This window comes from Lepidochelys kempii, chromosome 3 (genome assembly GCF_965140265.1).
Source record: "Lepidochelys kempii isolate rLepKem1 chromosome 3, rLepKem1.hap2, whole genome shotgun sequence".
Lineage (NCBI taxonomy): Eukaryota > Metazoa > Chordata > Testudines > Cheloniidae > Lepidochelys > Lepidochelys kempii.
In genome coordinates this window covers 73,356,741-73,378,311 of record NC_133258.1, presented here as the reverse complement: position 1 = coordinate 73,378,311, position 21,571 = coordinate 73,356,741, and the positions used below count along the sequence as shown (strand labels likewise).

General features: G+C 43.7%; 1 protein-coding gene across 19 annotated transcripts in view; it reads right to left on the bottom strand.

The window, feature by feature from the left end:
• KLHL32 (kelch like family member 32) overlaps nt 1-19,485 on the bottom strand; it is a 247,313-nt gene extending 227,828 nt beyond the window's left edge. For 16 of the 19 annotated variants that reach the window (XR_012158000.1, XR_012157999.1, XR_012158001.1 and 13 more), the window contains exon 1: nt 19,236-19,485. Coding sequence is in view for 1 of the 19 variants with exons in the window: in XM_073336810.1 (XP_073192911.1) it covers nt 2,640-2,672 (33 nt within the window). In the remaining 18 variants the exon portion in view is untranslated. Of the gene's footprint in view, nt 1-2,639; nt 2,774-10,509; nt 10,559-19,235 lie in introns of those variants that run through there. The other 3 variants (XM_073336803.1, XM_073336810.1, XM_073336804.1) reach the window with 2 other exon arrangements.
• Between the last annotated feature and the right edge of the window lie 2,086 nt (nt 19,486-21,571).

Genomic DNA, 21,571 nt, shown 5'->3' with positions numbered 1-21,571 from the left:
TGAATGAGCATATTTTCAGGGACTAAACAAATAATTAAGTAGCATGTAACTTTTCTCCATAGTAAGTGGCACACAACAGAAAACCTGCATTTGAATCAGATGACCTGTTACAGACAGAGTGTGCCCTCTACAGCATCTTGTCTATGACTAGGGGTAGATGTCTTGCACACAATCCTATGTAATACTGTCAGCACAGAGCTATAGATTTCTTTTCATCTTGAACAACACACCACACAACTACGAAGCACAGGGACAGCAATTTGGTCAGTGAGGGTACTGTAACAAAACAAACAGACTTGAAATTCTATTTGCTCAGCTGACAGGACTGCAATTGTTTCAAGTTACTCAGTGATACCAAGTATCCAAAGCACCTCTGCAAGCTGCGCTGAGGGAGCTGAGAACAGGTTTTGCACATGTTTCAGGTTGGATGCAAGTCTCCTGGGTTGGTGCTGGAACTGTCATCTAATTTTGTAATTCTTGGGTTTAGCAATATTGCCACTCAGAGTGCCACTTCAGACACTGCTGCATCACCACTCTGTCTTGTCCTGCCTCAGAGGAGGCTAATTCAGTCACACAACCGTTTATCAAATGTGATTTTTAAGTCTCTTGTCATTGTGGTATGTCAGAGCTCTATCTCATTGACCAATCCTGGTCATTTCAGCTTGGCATCAATATGGATTCTGACACCGCCTCTTAAAAGGTGTCCCTGGCCCCTGAAATGAACCAATAATTAAGACTGTAGGAAAGTTGTGATTTTTTTGGTTGAAAAGATGCAGCCACAGTTTGCTACAGTTGCAATTTTGGTGTGGTCAGTTCAAGTACCATAACAAAAAATTAAAATCCAAACGTGAGTGGTGGTGTAACACCACTCACTCATATTTGTCTTAGTTGCCCCTACACAACAATAGAGGGGCATCTGGGCCAAATTTCAGTGAGTAGCATTGCAACCTGGTGCATGGTGTTGGAACATCACTCACATCTGCAACTATAAAAAAGTTGTGGTGTGTAAGAAAAGTTGCCGTTTCCAGAAAAAAATTGCAACCTGTGACTTTCTTTACAGCCTTAGCAATAGTTCTGTTATGAAATACCACGTCCAGGCTACAGCAGAAGTGCTAGCCCTTCTGAGATCACGTAAAGCCTGGCTTTGCAATATTATTGTGAGCAGTTTTCCAGTATTTAACTGAGATCACTGGAGGAATCCATGTCCCACAAACACAGGGCCAAACCCTCAGGTCTGGATTACAACTTTCCGAGAAAATGACAGGCAAGGTGGGGGGAGCTCTTCATAGAATATCAGGGTTGGAAGGGACCTCAGGAGGTTATCTAATCCAACCCGCTACTCAAAGCGGGTCCAATCCCCAACTACACCATCCCAGCCAGGGCTTTGTCAAGCCTGACCTTAAAAATCTCAAAGGAAGGAGATTCTACCACTTCCCTTGGTAATGCATTCCAGTACTTCACCACCCTCCTAGTGGAAAAAGTTTTTCCTAATATCCAACCTAAAACCTCCCCCACTGCAAAGTGAGACCATTACTCCTTATTCTGTTGTCTGCTACCACTGAGAACAGTCTAGGTCCATCCTCTTTGGAACGCCCTTTCAGGTAGTTGAAAGCAGCTATCAAATCCCCCCTCATTCTTCTCTTCTGCAGACTAAATAATCCCAGTTCCCTCAGCCTCTCCTCATAAATCATGTGTTCCAGTCCCCTAATCATTTTTGTTGCCCTTCGTTGGACGCTTTCCAATTTTTCCACATCCTTCTTATAGTGTCTTCTAAATGAGAGATTCTTCAAGAAGGGTGGAAGGCTTTGCCCCCACCTGCAAAATATGTTGCACTTTGGCCTCCTACCCCACAAATTACAAGGGATCTGCAGGAGCCAATGGCCATTTGGTGTATGGCATCTCCCACCTCCAATCTTCCTGGGCACATAGCCTTTGTAGCATGGCTCCACTGGAGCTATCCGTGCCCTTCAGAAGGAATCCATACATAAAAGGTGCTTCCACTACATGGAGGGGCCCTGCAGGAATGCGAATAAACTCCAGGCATGATCTCCATGGAGCTGATGGAGAGACTGTACGGTCATTCCCAGTTCCAGCCGGAGCATGCCCATTCTCCACCTTGGTCCATCCTAGCCCCTTCACAGATCTCAGTACCAGAGAGCCCTCTGCAGGGACTCAAAGCACAGAAACAGTTTCACACAGATGACTGAACTCAAAGTCATGAACTGGGCAATAGGTTTTAATCAATCAAAACTCCCACCGATTTAATTAAAAATGGAATAAAGATTTCGGGTTTTGGCCAAGTTTCTTTATAAGTACTATTTAAAATACCCTCAAGCAAATGGGTACATTCTTCAGCTACATCACTGGGAATGCTTTACTAATTCATTCATTAAATAATATTAGACAGAAAATTGTGAGTCAGCAACAGAACAGGAAATTTACAAAATAGATAGTTAGTTTTTAATATGGAAAGATGTTTCCAGTTTAATCAAAACACTAAAATAAGGAAACTCATCTTCACATTTAATATTTTGTTAGTGGGGGGGGAGACCTCTTTGCTTTTGCATTACTACCTATCACTGGCTTATTAACAACTTGTTCATAAGCACCTCAACATAAGGAAGGAAGCTTGACAATACCTTGTAGGAAATTTGGCAGATTCCTGGCAGCATTAATTTGGGTAATTTGTGCAGATTTTCACCTTCCTTTGAGGCTGGAATTGGCTGGGATCACTGCATTTAGTTTCTTTTGTATCCTCTGGAGGCTGTATCCTCTGGAGCAAAAGAAAAGATTACTGAACTTTGCCTCACAGAATCATAAAAATGTAGGACTGGAAGGAATATCAATAAATCATCTAGTCCAGTCCCCTGCACTGAAGCAGGACTAAATATAATCTAAACCATCCCTGACAGGTGTTTGTCTAATCTGTTCTTTAAAACCTCCAACGACAAGATTCTACAACCTCACTAAGCAATTTGTTCCAGTGTTTAAATATCCTTACAGTTAGAAAGTTTCCTAATATCTAACCTAAATCTCCTTTCCTGCAACGTAATCCCATTAGTTCTTGTCCTGTTCTCAGTGGTTAAGGAGAAGAATTTATCCCCCTCCTCTTTGTAAGAACCTTTTAAGTACTTGAAAACTATGACTCCCCTCAGTCTATTCTTCCCCACTAAACAAACCCATTTTTTTCCATCTTTCCTTGGAGGTCATGTTTTCTAGACCTTTGATCATTTTCGTTGCTGTCTTCTGGACTTTCTCCAGTTTGTCCATATTCTCCTGAAGCATGGTGTCCAAAACTCAACACAATACTCCTGCTGAGGCCTTATCAGCACAGAGTAGAGCGGAAGAATTACTTCTTATGTCTTGTTTACAACTTCCTTCTATTATATCCCAGAATGAGGTTTGCTTCTTTTGGAACAGTATTACATTATTAACTCATATTTAAAGGAGTACTTGTGGCACCTTAGAGACTAACCAATTTATTAGAGCATAAGCTTTCGTGAGCTACAGCTCACTTCATCAGATGCATATCGTGGAAACTGCAGCAGACTTTATATATACACAGAGAATATGAAACAATACCTCCTCCCACCCCACTGTCCTGCTGGTAATAGCTTATCTAAAGTGATCATCAGGTGGGCCATTTCCAGCACAAATCCAGGTTTTCTCACCCTCCACCCCCCCACACAAATTCACTCTCCTGCTGGATAAGCTATTACCAGCAGGACAGTGGGGTGGGAGGAGGTATTGTTTCATATTCTCTGTGTATATATAAAGTCTGCTGCAGTTTCCACGATATGCATCTGATGAAGTGAGCTGTAGCTCACGAAAGCTTATGCTCTAATAAATTGGTTAGTCTCTAAGGTGCCACAAGTACTCCTTTTCTTTTTGCGAATACAGACTAACACGGCTGTTACTCTGAAACTCATATTTAGTCGATCAACTATAACCCACAGATCCTTTTCTGCAGTACTCCTCCTTAGGACGTCATTTCCCATTTTGTATTTGTGCAATTGATTATTCCTTCCCAAACTAGTATTTCGCATTTATCCATATTAATTTCATTCTGTTTATTTCAGACCATTTCTCCAGTTTGTCAAGAACATTTTGAATTTTAATCCTGTCTTCCAAAGTACTTACAACCACTCCCAGCTTGGTATCATCTGCAAACTTTGTAAGTGGACAAATGACCAGGGAGCAGTATAAAGATATTGCTCAGGCATGCAGGAGTGAAATCAGGAAGACCAAATCACACTTGGAGTTGCAGCTAGCAAAAGATATTAAGAGTAATAAGAAGGATTTCTACAGGTATGTTAACAACAAGAAGAAAGTCAAAGAAAGTGTGGGCCCCTTACTGAATTAGGGAGGCAACCTAGTGACAGAGGATGTGGAAAAAGCTTATGTACTCAATGCTTTTTTTGCCTCTGTCTTCACAAACAAGGTCAACTCCCAGACTACTGCACTGGGCAGCACAGCATGGAGAGGAGGTGACCAGCCCTCTGTGGAGAAAGAAATGGTTCAGGACTATTCAGAAAAGCTGGACGAGCACAAGTCCATGGGGCCAGATGCACTGCATCCGAGAGTGCTAAAGGAGTTCGCAGATGTGATTGCAGAGCCATTGGCCATTTTCTTTGAAAACTCTTGGAGACCGGGGGAGGTCCCGGATGACTGGAAAAAGGCTAATGTAGTCCCCATCTTTAAAAAAGGGAAGGAGGAGGATCCTGGAAACTATCGGACAGTCAGCCTAACCTCAGTCCCTGGAAAAATCATGGAGCAGGTCCCGCAAGGAATCAATTCTTAAGCACTTAGAGGAGAGGAAAGTGATCAGGAACAGTCACCATGGATTCACCAAGGGCAAGTCATGCCTGACTAATCTAATTGCCTTCTATGATGAGATAACTGGCTCTGTGGATGAGGGGAAAGCAGTGGACGTGTTATTCCTTGACTTTAGCAAAGCTTTTGATACTGTCTCCCACAGTATTCTTGCCAGCAAGTTAGAGAAGTATGGGCTGGATGAATGGACTATAAAGGTGGATAGAAAGCTGGCTAGATCGTCGGGCTCAGTGGGTAGTGATCAATGGCTCCATGTCTAGTTGGCAGCCAGTATCAAGCAGAGTGCCCCAAGGGTTGGTCCTGGGGTTGGTTTTGTTCAGTATCTTCATTAATGATCTGGAGGATGGTGTGGATTGCACCGTCAGCAAATTTGCAGATGACGCTAAACTGGGAGGTGTGGTAGATGCACTGGAGGGTAGGGATAGGAAACAGAGGGACCTAGACAAATTAGAGGATTGGGTCAAAAGAAATCTGATGAGGTTCAACAAGGACAAGTGCAGAGTCCTGCACTTAGGACGGAAGAATCCCATGCACCGCTACAGACTAGGGACCAAATGGCTAGGCAGCAGTTCTGCAGAAAAGGACGTAGGGGTTACAGTGGACGAGAAGCTGGATATAAGTCAACAGTGTGCCCTTGTTGCCAAGAAGGCTAACGGCATTTTGGGATGTTTAAGTAGGAGCATTGCCAGCAGATAGAGGGATGTGATCATTCCCCTCTATTCGACATTGGTGAGGCCTCATCTGGAGTACTGTGTCCAGTTTTGGGCCCCACACTACAAGAAGGATGTGGAAAAATTGGAAAGCATCCAGAGGAGGGCAACAAAATGATTAGGGGGCTGGAACACATGACTTATGAGGAGAGGCTGAGGGAACTGGGATTGTTTAGTCTGTGGAAGAGAAGAATGAGGGGGGATTTGATAGCAGCTTTCAACTACCTGAAAGAGGGTTCCAAAGAGGATGGATCAAGACTGTTCTCAGTTGTAGCAGATGGCAGAACAAGGAGTAATGGTCTCAAGTTGCAGTGGGGGAGGTTTAGGTTGGATATTCGGAAAAATATTTTCACTAGGAGGGTGGTGAAGTACTGGAACACGTTACCAAGGGAGGTGGTAGAATCTCCTTCCTTTGAGGTGTTTAAGGTCAGGCTTGACAAAGCCCTAGCTGGGATAATTTAGTTGGGGATTGGTCCTGCTCTGGGTAGGTGTTGGACTAGATGACCTCCTGAGGTCCCTTCCAACCCGGATATTCTATGATATTAAACAGACCCAGATCGAGGACAGATCCCTGTGGGAATCTACTCCATATGCCCTTCCAGCTGGACCCTGAACCGTTTAGCAGTGTGTAGCTAAACATTTTAACAGGAGGAGCGAGCAAGCATATTTGCACCCCTTACGAGAGCCCTGCATAGGACTATTCTTTTAATCCCGCTCCTATCCCGTCCCATAATACCCACTCCCACCTGCTCTCGCATTGTTTATTCAATTCTTATCCACTCCCACAATTACGGCACAGTCTTTCAGAGCTGGGCGGCTGGAGAGCAGCGGCTGCAGGCTGGGTGCCCAGTTTTGATGGCAGCGCCGCCACTGCCAGCGGCAGCGCAGAAGTAAGTGTGCAAAACCATGCCCGCTGCAGGACTCTAACCCCTACTGTTTTTTTGTTATTTTTCCATCCCAGTTTTCTGCAGCCCCAGCTTTATGCCCTGGTTATGGTCCCGCTATTTATAACTACTCTGAGTATGGTTTTCCAACCAGTTGTGCACTCACCTTACAGTAGTTCATCTAGGTTACATTTCCCTAAGTTTGTATGAGGTGGTCATGTGAGACAGTATCAAAAGCCTTACTTAAAGTTGAGATTTAGCACATCTACCACTCCCCCCCCCATCCACAAGGCGTGTTACCCTGTCAAAGAAGGCTATTAAGTTGATTTGAAGATTTGTTCTTGTTGACTAAATACATGCTGACTATTACTTATCACCATCTTATCTTCTATGACAGGGATCAGCAATCTTTGGCATGAGGCCCGCCAGGGTAAGCCCCTGGCGGGCCAGGCTGGTTTGTTTACCTGCCACATCCGCGGGTGCGGCCAATCGCGGCTCCCACTGGCCGCGATTCACCACTTCAGGCCAATTGGGGCTGTGGGAAGTGGCGGCCAACACATCCCTCTGTGCACGTTGCCTCCCACAGCCCCCAATGGCCTGGAGTGGCGAACCGCAGCCAGTGGAATCTACAATCGGCCGAATCCGTGGACACAGCAGGTAAACAAACTGGCCTGGCCTGCCAGGGGGCTTACCCTGGCAGGCTGCATGCCAAAGTTTGCCGATCCCTGTTCCGTGAGCTTACAAATTGACTGTTTGATTATTTGCTCCACTATCTTTCTGGGTACCGAAGTTAAAATGACTGGTCTACAATTTCTGAATTGTCCTTATTAGCTGTTTATAGATGGGCAAATACAGTACCTTTTTCCAGTAGTCCAGGATCTCTCCCACCCTCCATGATTTCTCAAAGATAATCGCTAATGGCTCAGACTTCTCATCAGCCAGGTCCTTAAGTGTTCTAGGACAGTGGTTTACAACTAGGAGTCTGTGGACTATGTCTAAGGGGTCTGAAAAAGGTTGTTGTTACCATAGAACAGTGGTTTACAATCTGTGGTCCGCAGACCCCTAGGATGCATTTTGTCAGGCCCTAACCACTTGAAGACATCTAACTTGTTGAAGTAAATCTTAACTTGTTCTTTCCCCATTTTAGCCTCAGATCCTATTCCTTTTACAGTGATGTTCACTATGTTAGTTGTCCGCTCACGGCTAACCTTTTTGGTAAAAACGGGGGGGGGGGGCGGAGGAGGGGAATACATTTAATATTTTAGCCATTGCTGAGTTCTCTATTATTGTGTTTCCCTCCTCATCAAGTAATAGGCCAACTCTGTCCTTCGTCTTCCATGTCTGGCAAACAGCTTTCAGTTACTTAAAAAAATCATTTATTCCTTTTTAGCCACAAACCCTCTTTGCTTTTGTAAACTACCAGTAACAGCTGAGCTTTTATTTATTTTGAGTCCATTACATAACCACATTTATTGTCATTTGGTATCTCTCCTACCCAAAAGCTGCTCAGGAACTCTTGCACCGTTTAGGAAATTTTTTACCTTTTTTGTGAATTGTGGTAACAGCATTTGTTTATTCTGATTCAATGACACAGCATTTGTAAATAAAAAAACACCAATTTAACATTTTTCCCCACTGATTCAAGAAAAAGTACCACATGCTCTCAAGCCCTTTTTCCCTTCCATTTTGTGGATCTGCTTACAGAGATGAAGCAGAGTCTGAGCCTACCTCTTGGATGTTCACTCAGAGGATACTTCGACACAGTAATTAACTCGCAGCTGGCCCGTGCCAGCTCACTCAGGCTTGCGAGGCTCGGACTAAGGGGCTGTTTAGTTGTGGTGCAGACATTCGGGCTTGGGCTAAGGCCTGGGCTCTAGGACCTTGCAAGGGGAGAGGGTCCATGAGCTCAAGCTGCAGCCAGAGCCCAAGCATCTACACCGCACTTAAACAGCCCCTGAGCCCTAGCCCTGTAAGTCTGAGTCAGCTGGTACAAGCCAGCTGTGGGTGTCTAATTGCAGTGTACACATATCCAGAGAGGCTGACCTGCATCCTCCAGCCCCCATCCACCTGACCAGAACAACAAGATAAGGGCTCACAAGCCAGTGAACAAGGAGTATATCTTGTATGTGAGAGAGAGCAATTACGTTGGCAGCATTTTACCACTCACCTACGTAGACTGGTATCATTAGCTGAATGCAGCAACATGTAGGCAGATTAACTAAATGGAGCTCATATCCCTGATGGAGGCTCCCCACACTACAAATAATAAATGTTTAGTTACTTTTTCTGCATCACCCTATGGCATGTTAATTTTGGGGAAGGGAATATTGTTTCCTTTGGTTGGGGTATTGCAAAATTAAATGTATGAAGAATAATCTAAACTGAGAATTGATATAGCACTCAGAGGTTTCAAATGCAGAGTCACTTCTGCCCCTTTTATTTTGAGGAGCACTCCTTCCCATCTTTATTTGGAATACACTTCTGTCCCATTTCCTTCTTTAGAGACACACCCCTGTTTCCATTGTTACAGAAATTTTAGCTTTTTAAAAACTCGTTTGTGGTGGGGGGCTTTTAAGCCCCATCACATGCTAACATATTAACAACATATCTTTTTAGCAGATATCTACTCTGGTCTAGATTATGGGAGAATAAATAGGCCAGAAACTAAAATGACAATTCACCACTTTCAAAGCAAAATACAAAATTAATTCCTTTTAGTTTTTCCTATAACTATTTAAATAATATTAGTTAACAATAAAACCAAGCCAACCAAAGAAAAGGAGCTAAAAGACGATTGCCAAAGGTGTAGAAACTAATAAGGCCTAATTCTTGCTTACAGTAGTATACGGTCATTAAAACTAACAGAAATGCTTTACTGTGAGAAGAGAGTCTGGCCCCTAATGTTGAAGGGCCAAAACCCTATAATTTGTAGTGCCTATTTAACACCTTTCCCGCTTCTGCCACTGCTTAGAATCAGTCTGCTCCAGATTTGAAGACCTATTGGAAATTTGAAAGGTTATGAGAGGAGCATGCCACACAGGCTTTGACAAGTTGCCTCCTGACTCATGAATTCCCAGTTGTTCAGTAAGGAGGCTTAATCTTGTAACATGGCAGCTACTCTGACGCTGATCCACCAAAACAGTTCAGCATGAGCACAGTCTTACTGAAGTCCACGTGTGTGCTTAAAATTAAGCACATGCTAAATTGCCTTGTTCAATTGGTGCAAGAGCATTCAGCAACTTGCAGGTGAAAGCTTTATAGAGGAGTTTCTGGGGGCATAGTGTGCAGGGTGTACAGCTGTATTCCTTACCCCAGTTCCACATACATTCATAGTTTCCCTCATCCTGCATACATGAGCAGAGAGCATCCTGCCCCTTGTTATTTAAAGTTCAGCAACTCTTAAACTTTCCCATTTCTAATAGTAACCCTGTTGGAGAACGTGGTGTATGTAGCTCTGAAAATCTGACATATTACTTGTTTTCTGTGTACAGGCACCTTTAAATTTCTAAGCACTTTCCTGGTGAGCAGAATTCAGCAGCCATTTTATTCTCAGAACTCGGCACAGACTGTGAGAGACAACACTGCATGCTGTTGAACCCACGGAACATGAAAGTCTATTGTAGCCCCTGGTTATAGAGCAGGGGTGGGCAAACTTTTTAGCCCGAGGGCCACATCTTGGTATGAAAATTGTATGGTGGGCCATGAATGCTCACAAAATTGGGGTGGGGGTGCGGGCTCTGGGATGGGGCCAAAAATGAGGAGTTCAGGGTGCAGGAGGGGGCTCTGGGCTGGGACAAAGGGTTGGAGTGCGGGAGGGGAAAGGCTCCAGCTGGAGGTGTGGGCTCTGGGGTGAGGCTAGGGGATGAGGGATTTGGGGCGTAGGAGGGTGCTCCAGGCTGGGACCAAGGGGTTCAGAGGGCGGGAGGGAGATCAGAGCTGAAGCAGAGGGTTGGGGCACAGGGTGGTGAGGGCTCTCGTCGGGGGCCAGAAATGAGGAGTTCGGGTACAGGAGGGGGCTCTGGGCTGGGGCAAGGGTTTAGGGCACAGGAGGGGTCGGGGTGCAGGCTCCAGGCAGCGCTTACCTGAAGCAGCGTCACATCCCCCCATCTGGCTCCTATGTGGAGGGTGGCTCTGTCCACAAGCACCGCCCCTGCAGCAACTATTAGCCACCATTCCTGGCCAATGGGAGCTGTGGGGGTGGCACTTAGGGGCAGCCAGGGGGCTGGGTGCGCTGCCCCTGCCCCCTGGCTGCCCCTAAGCGTAGGAGCCAGAGGGGGAACATGCTGCTGCTTCCGGGAGCCCCAGCACATGCGTGTGGAGCAGCCTCCGACCCCACTCCCTGGCCAGAGCACAGGAGCAGGGCAAGCCCCAGACCCTGCTCCCCAGCAGGAGCAGGAGGGCCGTTTTAAACTGTCTGGAGGACTGGATGTGGCCCCCAGGCCCTTGTTTGCCCACCTCTGCTATGGACCCTTTTTTTTTTTTTTTTTTTTTTTAATTCACACTGGAAAGGCTCAAGCTTTTAGTTCTGGATATCCCCGTTCAATCCCCAGTGTTTGCTATAACAACAGTCATTGCATTCTCATGAAAGCTTCACTTTTGTCCTCAATCTAAAATAAAGGTCATTCAGATTTAAAGTATATTTGCTCTTTGTGAAACATATCACAGGCACATACAATTCATTGTGAGAGGGAAAAAAGCCTTTCAACAGGGGAACTAAAATGCTTTAGTTCTGTTTTAAAAAACAACATAGCTTTTGGATGCTATTTGGAATTAGGAATTGTCTGGAAGAAATGTGATCAAAACCACACTGCTAGTTAGAATCTTAATGGATTGCGGGGGAAATTGTTAAAAAAAGAAAAAAAGCACATCAAGAGAATGAATCCTGAATATAAACCTTCAAAAGGTACACACTGTATACCGTTATAGCATTTGCTAGATGCAGGTTTTACTTCTATATATCTGGGTAAACCAGGTACAATACTGGTTGAGTTGATAAAGCAACAACCCTTTTACCTTCCTTTCACCTAAAGTGAACACTGATGGAAAATGTTTTAGACATAATAAGGACATCAGCCTGTTCACAAACATTTCAAAATCCATTATATGTGATTAAGAAATATTGTTGTCCCTTGAACCAATCATTTTTCAAAAATGCATATACTCACAAATCCTTTAGCAGATTTTATAAAATCAGGGCTATATTGTCTCAGAAATAACTTCATGAATAGCCCTATGTTTTCACACAATCCTACTTCATATGGATCTCAGGGGATCCATGGGGCTTGGGAGCCAGACATGCTTACTTTTGTGGGAAGGAAATCCTGCCTCCTGATGGAAGAATTTGGAGGGAAAACTCCTGGAGTTCTTCAACCCGGAGTGTTTTCAAGGGAGCGGATAATCATGGGAGAGGAAAATATAATAATAAATAAAATTAAAAAAAATAATTACAAGTGATAGATCATTAAATCAGTTCTGGAGTAATCAGAGACTCCATGGAATCATCATAGAATCCTAGAAGGGACCTCAAAAGGTCTTCTAGTCCAGTCCCCTGAATTCAAGGCAGGACTACATATTATATAGAGCATCCCTGACAGGTATTTGTCTAACCTGTTCTTAAAAGTCTCCAGTAATGGAGATTCCATAACCTCCCTAGGAAATTTATTCCAGTGCTTAACCACTCTGACAGTTAGGAAGTTTTTCCTAATATCCAACCTAAACTGCCCTTGCTGCAATTTAAGCCAATTACTTCTTGTCCTATCCTCAGAGGTTAAAGAGAACAATTTTTCTCCCTCCTCCTTGTAACAACCTTTTATGTACTTCAAAACCGTTATGTCCTCCCTCAGTCTTTTCTTCATCAGACTAAACAAACTATTTGACATTGGTGAGGCCTCATCTGGAGTACTGTGTCCAGTTTTGGGCCCCACACTACAAGAAGGATGTGGATAAATTGGAGAGAGTCCAGCGAAGGGCAACAAAAATGATTAGGGGTCTGGAACACATGACTTATGAGGAGAGGCTGAGGGAACTGGGCTTGTTTAGTCTGCGGAAGAGAAGAATTAGGGGGGATTTGATAGCTGCTTTCAACTACCTGAGAGGTAGTTCCAGAGAGGATGGTTCTAGACTATTCTCAGTGGTGGAAGAGGACAGGACAAGGAGTAATGGTCTCAAGTTGCAGTGGGGGAGGTTTAGGTTGGATATTCGGAAAAACTTTTTCACTAGGAGGGTGGTGAAACACTGGAATGCGTTGCCTAGGGAGGTGGTGGAATCTCCTTCCTTAGAAGTTTTTAAGATCAGGCTTGACAAAGCCCTGGCTGGGATGATTTAATTGGGGATGGGTCCTGCTTTTGAGCAGGGGGTTGAACTAGATGACCTCCTGAGGTCCCTTCCAACCCTGATATTCTGTGATTCTATGAAACCCAATTTTTTCAATCTTCCCTCACAGGTCATGTTTTCTAGACTTTTAATCATCTTTGTTGCTCTTCTCTGGACTTTCTCCACATCCTTCCTGAAATGTGGGGCCCAGAACTGGACACAATACTCCAGTTTAGGCCTAATCAGTGCAGAGTAGAATGGAAAAACTATTTCTCGCGTTTTGCTTACAACACTCTTGCTAATACATCCCAGAATGATGTTCACTTTTTTTTTGCAACAGTTTTTGTTTAACTATTGACTCATAGTTAGTTTGTGTTGTGATACACTATGACCCCCTGATCCCTTTCTGCATTACTCCTTCCTAGGCAGTCATTTCCTGTTTTCTGTGTGTGCAACTGATAGTTCCTTCCTAAGTGGAGTACTTTGCTAAGTGGAGTCCTTAGTGAATTTCCTAAGTGGAGTCCTTAGTGAATTTGAAGTCCTTAGTCCTTAGTGAAGTCCTTAGTCCTATTTGAAGTCCTTAGTCCCTAGTGAAAGTGAAGTGGAGTCCTTAGTGAATTCCTAAGTGGAGTCCTTAGTGAATTTCATCCTATTTACTTCAGACCATTTCTCCAGTTTGTCCCGACCATTTTGTGTTTTAATACTATCCTCCAAAGCACTTGCAACCCTTCTCAGCTTGGTATCATCCATAAACTTTACAAGTGTACTCTCTACACCATTATCTAAATCACTGAAGAAGAAACTGAACAGAACCGGACCCAAAACTGATCCCTGTGGGACCCCACTTGATATACCCTTCCAGCTTGACTGTGAACCACTGATAACTAATCTCTGGGAATGGTTTTCCAACCAGTTATACACCCACCTTGTAGTAGCTCCATCTAGGTTGTATTTCCCTAATTTGTTTATGAGAAGGTCATGCAAGACAATATCAAAACCCTTACTAAAAAGTCAAAATATACTACATCTACCGTTTCCCCCCATCCACAAGGTTTGTTACCCTGTCAAAAAAAGCTATTGGGTTTGTTTGACATGATTTGTTCTTGACAAATCCATGCTGTTACTGATTACCTTATCTTCTAGGTCACTGGTCTCCAAACTTTTTGGCTTGCGCACCCCCAGGTTGAAGACCGGAAGACCAGCCGCAGATGCACCACCGGAGGGGAACACCAGCCGTGAACGTGCAGAGCTGCCGTTGAATTAAAAAAAAACAAACGGCGGAGTGCCATCTGGCGGCACTCCTGCTGCCGCGCACTCCCTGGGATCATCTCGCACACCCCAGTTTGGAGACCACTGTTCTAGATGTCTGCAAACTGATTGCTTAATTATTTGCTCCATTATCTTTACGGGTACTGAAGTTAAGATGACTGGTCTGTAATTCCCTGAGGTTATCCTTATTTCCCTTTTTATAGATGAACACTATATTTGCCCTTTTCCAGTCCTCTGGAATCTTCCATGACTTATCATTGAGTTAAAAGTGCTCAGATATCACAGTGACCTGACATGTGCGGTATGAAAACCTATACAGAATTGAAAAGATTGGAAATGTCAAGGATAGGAAATTTCCTGTACTAAGAGAAATAAAATAAGGAACAATAGTCACACATCTACTAATAGGAAAGCATAATTATAGTGGATGACATTTAAACTTGGTCAGTTGCTGCCAAAAGAGCTGTCAACTATTCTAGCCTAAATGTTTAAATTAAATTCATTTTTCACTTCATTCAAGTTCTCATTTCTAGTCCAGCTATAATCAACATTCTTTGTACTAGTGCGGCAATACATTATTGCCATTCTTGGCCTTTAAGTCAGTCATCTTCCACTCAGGAAAGTCAATTTAAAAGCACTGCTACGGTGCCATGGGTTTCATATTAAGCAGATTCCTTTTCATTGTATTGTAGCTGCTCATCTCAAACTGAAAAGGAGTACTTGTGGCACCTTAGAGACTTAATCGGAGCTGTAGCTCACGAAAGCTTATGCTCAGATAAATTTGTTATTCTCTAAGGTGCCACAAGTACTCCTTTTCTTTTTGCAAATACAGACTAACACGGCTACTACTCATCTCAAACTGACATTAAACACCAATGATCACTTTGTCAACCTCAGAAGCTACGTAGTATCGATACCTGATTTTCAAGTAGTAGGTTCAGCAACACTTTCTGAATGAAAAGTGGAGAAGATAAAAGCAGTAAGAAAATAATCCTGTTTCTAAATGAACTGGGAATTATCTGGGGTCAAATCCTGTTAAAGAACATAAGAACAGCCATACTGAGTCGGACTAAAGGTCCATCAAGCCCAGTATCCTGTCCTCTGACAGTGGCCAATGGTAGGTGCCCCAAAGGGAATGAACAGACATGTTATCATCAAGTGATCCATGCCCTGTTACCCAATCCCAGCTTCTGGCAAACAGAGGCTAGGGACACCATTCCTGCCATCCTGGCTAATAGTCATTAATGGACCTATCTTCCGTGAATCTATCTAGCTCCCTTTTGAACTCCGTTATAGTATTGGCCTTCACAAGACCCTCTGGTAAGGAGTGCCAGAGACTGACAGTGTGTTGCGTGAAAAAATACTTCCTTGTGTTTGTTTTAAACCTGCTACCTATTCACTACATTTGGTGGCCCCTTGTTCTTGTATTATGAGAAAGAGTAAATAACACTTCCTTCTTTACTTTCTCTATACCACTCATGATTTTATAGACCTCTATCATATCCCCGCTTAGTCACCTCTTTTCCAAACTGAAAAGTCCCAGTCTTATTAATCTTGCCTCATACAGAAGCCATTCTATACCCCTAATCATTTTTGTTGCCTTTACTGAACCTTTTCCAATTCCAATATATCTTTTTTGAGATGGAGCGACCACATCTGCACGCAGTATTCAAGGTGTGGCCGTACCATGGATTATATAGAGGCAATATGATATTTTCTGTCTTATTATCTATCCCTTTCTTGATGTTCACTTTACTCATGCAAGTATCCACTGAACCAATATTTTTTACTCATAAGAATTTTAACAGAATTTGTCCCCTGATGTAAGCATAGATTTCAGTGACCGTGTATGTGCTTACACCAATCTGAATAGAATTCCCTCGTGTTCTTCACTGCCACCAATCTTCTTAACCCTTTCTGTACATCTCAGCTACCTGAACGAGTCATAAATTTGGTTCTCAGTGTTTTGTTTTCTTCCTGCATTCAAATCACGAGCCAAATTCAGATCTAATATGCAATCACCCTGACTTCTGGAGTTGTTACCACTTACATTAGTTCTGAACTTGGCCAGTCATTCTTTCTATGACTGAGGTGCACTCATGTGAAGTTGTCGGGCTTTTCCACAGATTGATTGAAGTCATGATTAGCCAAAGTTTACTCAAGTTCCCTGAAACCTTCTAATTGTCCAGTTGCTGATTTCAAGTTTGAGACTACAAAGCCTGCTGTACTGGTTCCAATGATTATCCAACCCTCCAATTACCTCAAGTTCTGAGACATTCCCAAGACCTTTTGGCAGTCAGGACTGACTTTATCTGGCATTTGGTATGGGTTAATGTGTTAGACTAATAAATCAAGTGTAGTCTACATAAAGTTTTAAATACATAACTCCATTATTTCTATAACAAGTTTCTTCAACAAACTAGAAATACTTGCCCTCCCCCAGGACTAAGTGCATTGTAAGCTGAACGTTTTTAACTACACCTGTTTTTGAGGTATCCAAGCCCAAACAAACAAAGATTTTGAAAACATTAGAAGTACTGTTTCCCCTATATCAGTGGTTCTCCACCAGGGGTACAAGTAGCTCTGGGGGGTACATCAACTCATCTAGATATTTGTCTGGTTTTACAACAGGCTACATAAAAAGTACTATTTCAGTACAAACTAAAATTTCATACAGACAATGACATGTTTATATTGCTCTATATACTATACACTGAAATGTAAGTACAATATTTATATTCCAATTGTGTTATTTTATGATTATATGGTAAAAATGAGAAAGCCAGCCATTTTTCAGTAACAGTGTACTGTGACACTTCTGTATTTTTATGTCTGATTTTGTAAGTGAGTAGTTTTTAAGTGAGGTGAAACTTGGGGGTATGCAAGACATAGACTCCTGAAGAAATGGGGCAGAGGCTCTCAACCTATGATAGCTAAAAACTGCCCAAACGGTAGTCTATCAAACATCCCTATAAAGGAAAAACCAAATGAACTCTTTTTGCTGATAGTACACACGATAAATCTCAGCCCAAATTATATTTTTATTGGCATTATAGATATCCGAGAATAAAGGTTTATACTGAAAAGTATCTCCTCAGTCATAACTAATATTTACTACTGACACACTAAAATGAGGGTTTTTGAGGTCAGTTATTCACAGTAACAATACAGTACTTAATATATTACATCTACAAAGTGATTTTCAAACACTGTCAAATTGTTTAACATCTGAAAAATAGACTGAAGAAGTTTCTCTAGAACTTTTTCAATGCTAAATAAGAACTTCTTTCATTATTTATAAACTTGGTAAAACAAAAAGGTCTACTAAAAAACATAATACTGCATTTTAAACTATGTCGTAACCATATTATTTATCCGGCACGTCATCACTTTAAAGTCTCATCTAAATAATAAAAACACTTACAAAACGTATCTGAAAAACAATTTGTGTACAATCCCTGCAGGCCCTGATGCTGTATGCTTCCCCATGTGGGCTGACCCCAAGACTCTGCAAATGCAAGTGATTAACCCATGTGGCACAGCTAGCAGGATAGGGTCTTAAGCGTCCAATCGTGATCCCTTTTATTTCAAGGGGAGTTTTGCTATTCACATTCATGGGAACATGAATTTACTTTCTAAATTGAATAATTTGCAAGTTATTCCCACAAATACTCACCCTCCTCCCCCCAGTACTAAAGCAAACACACAATTACTGTATTCTAATCTTTTGGCAATGTACATCTTTAAACCAAATATACCTGAGCTCAACAATATTGATATTTTTCATCAGGGTGTGTAAGAACATTCTTTAAACATAGCCATCCAGACCCATTTTTGAAGTGTGGCTTCAGTCTGAATGGTGATTTTTCAAAAGTAGCAACATGAGATTCCAGGCTTATTGTTTCTCAATTATTCCATATAAAATCTGTTCCATGTACATGGGGGTTGCAGTTTGGTTGGTTGTTGTAATTGCCTACAAATTCAGCCAGGAACTTGAAAGCCAAGCTGTGTTTTTTTCTGGCTCATCCATCAAGACCGCATAGGCTAAACTCTGCCTTCAGTTACATCTGTGCAAACCCATAGTCATTAGATTCTTTAAATTGCTGCACCTGAACAACCCCATAGTTTTCAGTAGGGCTGCCCAGGTTTAACCAGTAGGGTTGTTTTCAATGTAACCAAGGGCCAAATTTGGTCCTGCAACTGTAAGTAAGGCACCAATCCTGCAAATATCTCCCCATGTGTTTAAGCACATATGTAGTTTCATTGAAGTCCATGGGATTGGAGATTTTAATCATTCCTCTAACATGCATCAGCTAGGAAAGTATTCAGATCCCCTTTTTTAGCTGGTGGGCTAAAGCTTATTTTTGTCCCTAAATTAAGTAGATATCAGTCTAAATACAAACAAGAACAGCTGTGTCGTTTAAGATGATGCCATTTTACAGGCACTTTTCAGGGCAGAAACACAGGGGGTTTTGTTTTGTTTCGTTTCAGAAACAAAAGTTGTCTAAAACATAATGTGTCACAATTGAGCCCAAAGCAACTTTTTAATACACGTTATAAACCTCTAAGGCAAGTAAAAGGGGGTAGGGAGATTAAAACAGAAATATTGACTCAACTATCAATAGTCATTAGTGCAAAGAGAAGCCACCGAACAATGCATGTCCTGTTCGATTTATTTCAGAGCACATTTATTTTTTTAGTCCTGGTGAAGTGCAATCCCCATGTTTGAACTAAAGTGACGGATACATACAACAGTGCAGATCCCAGTTCAAGTACTGCGGTATAAAAGCAATCCCTTCCACCTCGCCTCCAGGATGGCTTATTTTTCGATCACACACGTATGCCACCCTAAAACGAGATCCTGGCTGTTGCAACCTTACAAGGCAGCCAACACCATCGCCGGGCACAGAAACCCAAAGCGCCAGAGTCACTGTTTAAGCGTCTCCTTGGCAACCAAGCTTCCCCACAGACCCCTCCCCGGCTGGGTGGGGTGCAGGACTCCACTCGACAGGTTGGGGGGAACTAAGTGGAGGGTGATTGATTCGCGCGGGGACGATGCAACCCTCGCAGGCGGGACGCCCTTCCATTGTAGGTTGCGGTCCTCCAGCCCAGGGGGGCCGCCGCGCCCCCCCGCCCCGCGCCACCCCCACTGCACGGCCCCGGGGGCAGCGCCCCCTGATTAGGTAGCAGCAGCAGGCGCCTCCTGGCGCACAACAGGCTCGCTCACCTCCCCGGGCGACACAAAGCGGCTGCGGCTCTGCACCAGCCCCGGCCGGGTGCCGTCTCTCACGCGCCGGGCGGGAGTCTCCCCGCCGTCTCCGTGGCTTGGGGAGCCAGGCGACGCCAAGGGACCGCAGCGGCCCGGCTGCCCGCACCGCGCTAGCACAGCGGGACTGAGGGGCCGGCAGCGGCTGGGCAGGAGGAGCTTCTCCTCTGCCTCCTCCCCGCAGGCGGCGGCGGCGGCGGCAGCCCGGGCCCCTTCCCTCCAGTGCGCAGCGGCGGCGGCACAGGCCGGGCAGCGCTGTGCGCACCTGCAGGAGGAGGAGCTGGGCAAGGGCAGCGGGAGGGCTGGCGGGCACCAGGCGAGCTCCTGAGCAGCATCGGCCCCTGCCCTCTCCCGCGGGCACCCATCCCCCTTCAGCTCCTTGGCCTGGCCCTTTGAGGGCAGCCAGCAGGTTGGCTCCAGCTGTCTATGGCGGAGAGGAAGGATAGGCCAGTGGCTCACAGGCTTCCTGGGCCAGTCCCGTCGGGTGTGTGTCTGCCCCCCACGTTAGGGTGTAATTGCACTGTGGGTAGGCATCCCCCTGCTGGCTTTAAACTAACTAGCCCACGTGGCGATAGCAGAGAAGATGTGGCAAGGCAGGCTTCGCAGCAGGCTCGCAATGCGCACCAGCAGCCCGCGGTGGGCTTGTCTAAGGGCGGCTAGCCTGCATTGACACCCCATGCCACCATGTCTCCACTACTGCTGTTACCTGGGCTAGCTAGATCATATCCAGTGTGGGTATGCTTCTCCTCCTTACAATGACACCTTAATTTGCAGCACCTCTCTGGGCCCAAGTTCCCCATCTGTGAAAGGGGGATAATACCTCCCTACCTCACAGGGGTGTTTTGATGGTAAATGCATTAAAGATTGTGAGTTGCTCAAATGTTATGGTATTAGAGCTGTAGAAGTACCTAAAATTGATTGTTACCAAACCTGTTATATGGCATGATGCATTTGCCTAGCACTTTAGTATCATAGCTAACACACAATCCCTGTCCCAAGTGCTTACAATCTAAACAACACAGACAGGGACTAACACACAACACACAATTTGAGGATAGGAAGGTTGAGGGGATTATTAATGACGGAGGGGGGTATGCTTGAAAAGATGGATCAGCCATGTGAGCTGTGACCTAAAGTGATCCTAAAGGAGAGAGCAAATGTATCATATATCTAACAGCCATGTTCAGACTGTCCACTGGGGTGCTCTGCTCCTTTAGAGGCCTGGCCTGACTGATATAATATAAAAAAAGAAAATACTTATTGATTGTCAAGATGTGTTCACGAAAAGCCAGTCATAGTTAAGAATTTATTTGAAGAGTGAAATTGTCCTGTGGTTATTGGAAACTGGAAGCCAGACAGCTGGCAACGCAGTGTGTTCACAGAGAGAAGGAATAGATTTATTTATTTCCCACTTCCTCTCAAGAAGAGTAATGAATTTCTAGTTATGTCATTTACAAAGTGTATTGATTATTATTATTCTGCTAAAGAGATGGACAAATTATCCTTACAAATATACCTGTCAGACCTTTGTGTGTGTTTATATATATATATATATATATATATATATATATATATATATATAAAAAACACACATACAATAAGGCATATATGCCACAAATAGAGATGTGGGTTTTTTAGATGTTTTTAAAAATTTGACTAAACTTGGAGACTGGATTTTATATAATTTCTTTCTAGCTGCAACAGAAGGCAGCATTATCCTCCTTCAGCCTTAGGCTAGTGCTTGTGTGAACTCTAATCTGAGGCTGTTTTCATACATGAGTACAAGCATTTAATTTTACTTGTTTTGACAAAATAAAGGAGCAGTAAATTATGAATCTCAGCTGTGCACTTGCATAGCTATGAGACCCATGGGACACTGAGAGGTGCCAGCTAACATTAGTACAAAAGTGTGGTGCCCGGTGGGGGGGAAGGGGTTCTAGCCAGTTGTTGTAGGGAGTTTTCAAAGAAGCATTTTTTCCTGGTAGCCTTTTGATACAGTGGCTAGATTTTGCTGCTAGTAGAGTTTTAATGTCTGGGCTTTAGCTATTATGCAAGAAAGAAAAGATTTTATATACACAAGACTAGGGATCATCAGACCTGGGTTCTGCCTCAGACTTACTTTGGCCAGTCATGTCAGCCAGAATTTTCAAGTTTATGTGTCTGGTTCAAAATCCATGGAAGTTAATAGGAATCTCTCTCTTGCTTTGGATCTGATCTTAAATAAGTAAGGTTTGTGGGCCAGATCTTCAGCTGGTGTAAATTGACCCTAGTTTCCTCCAGAGATGGAGGATCTGACC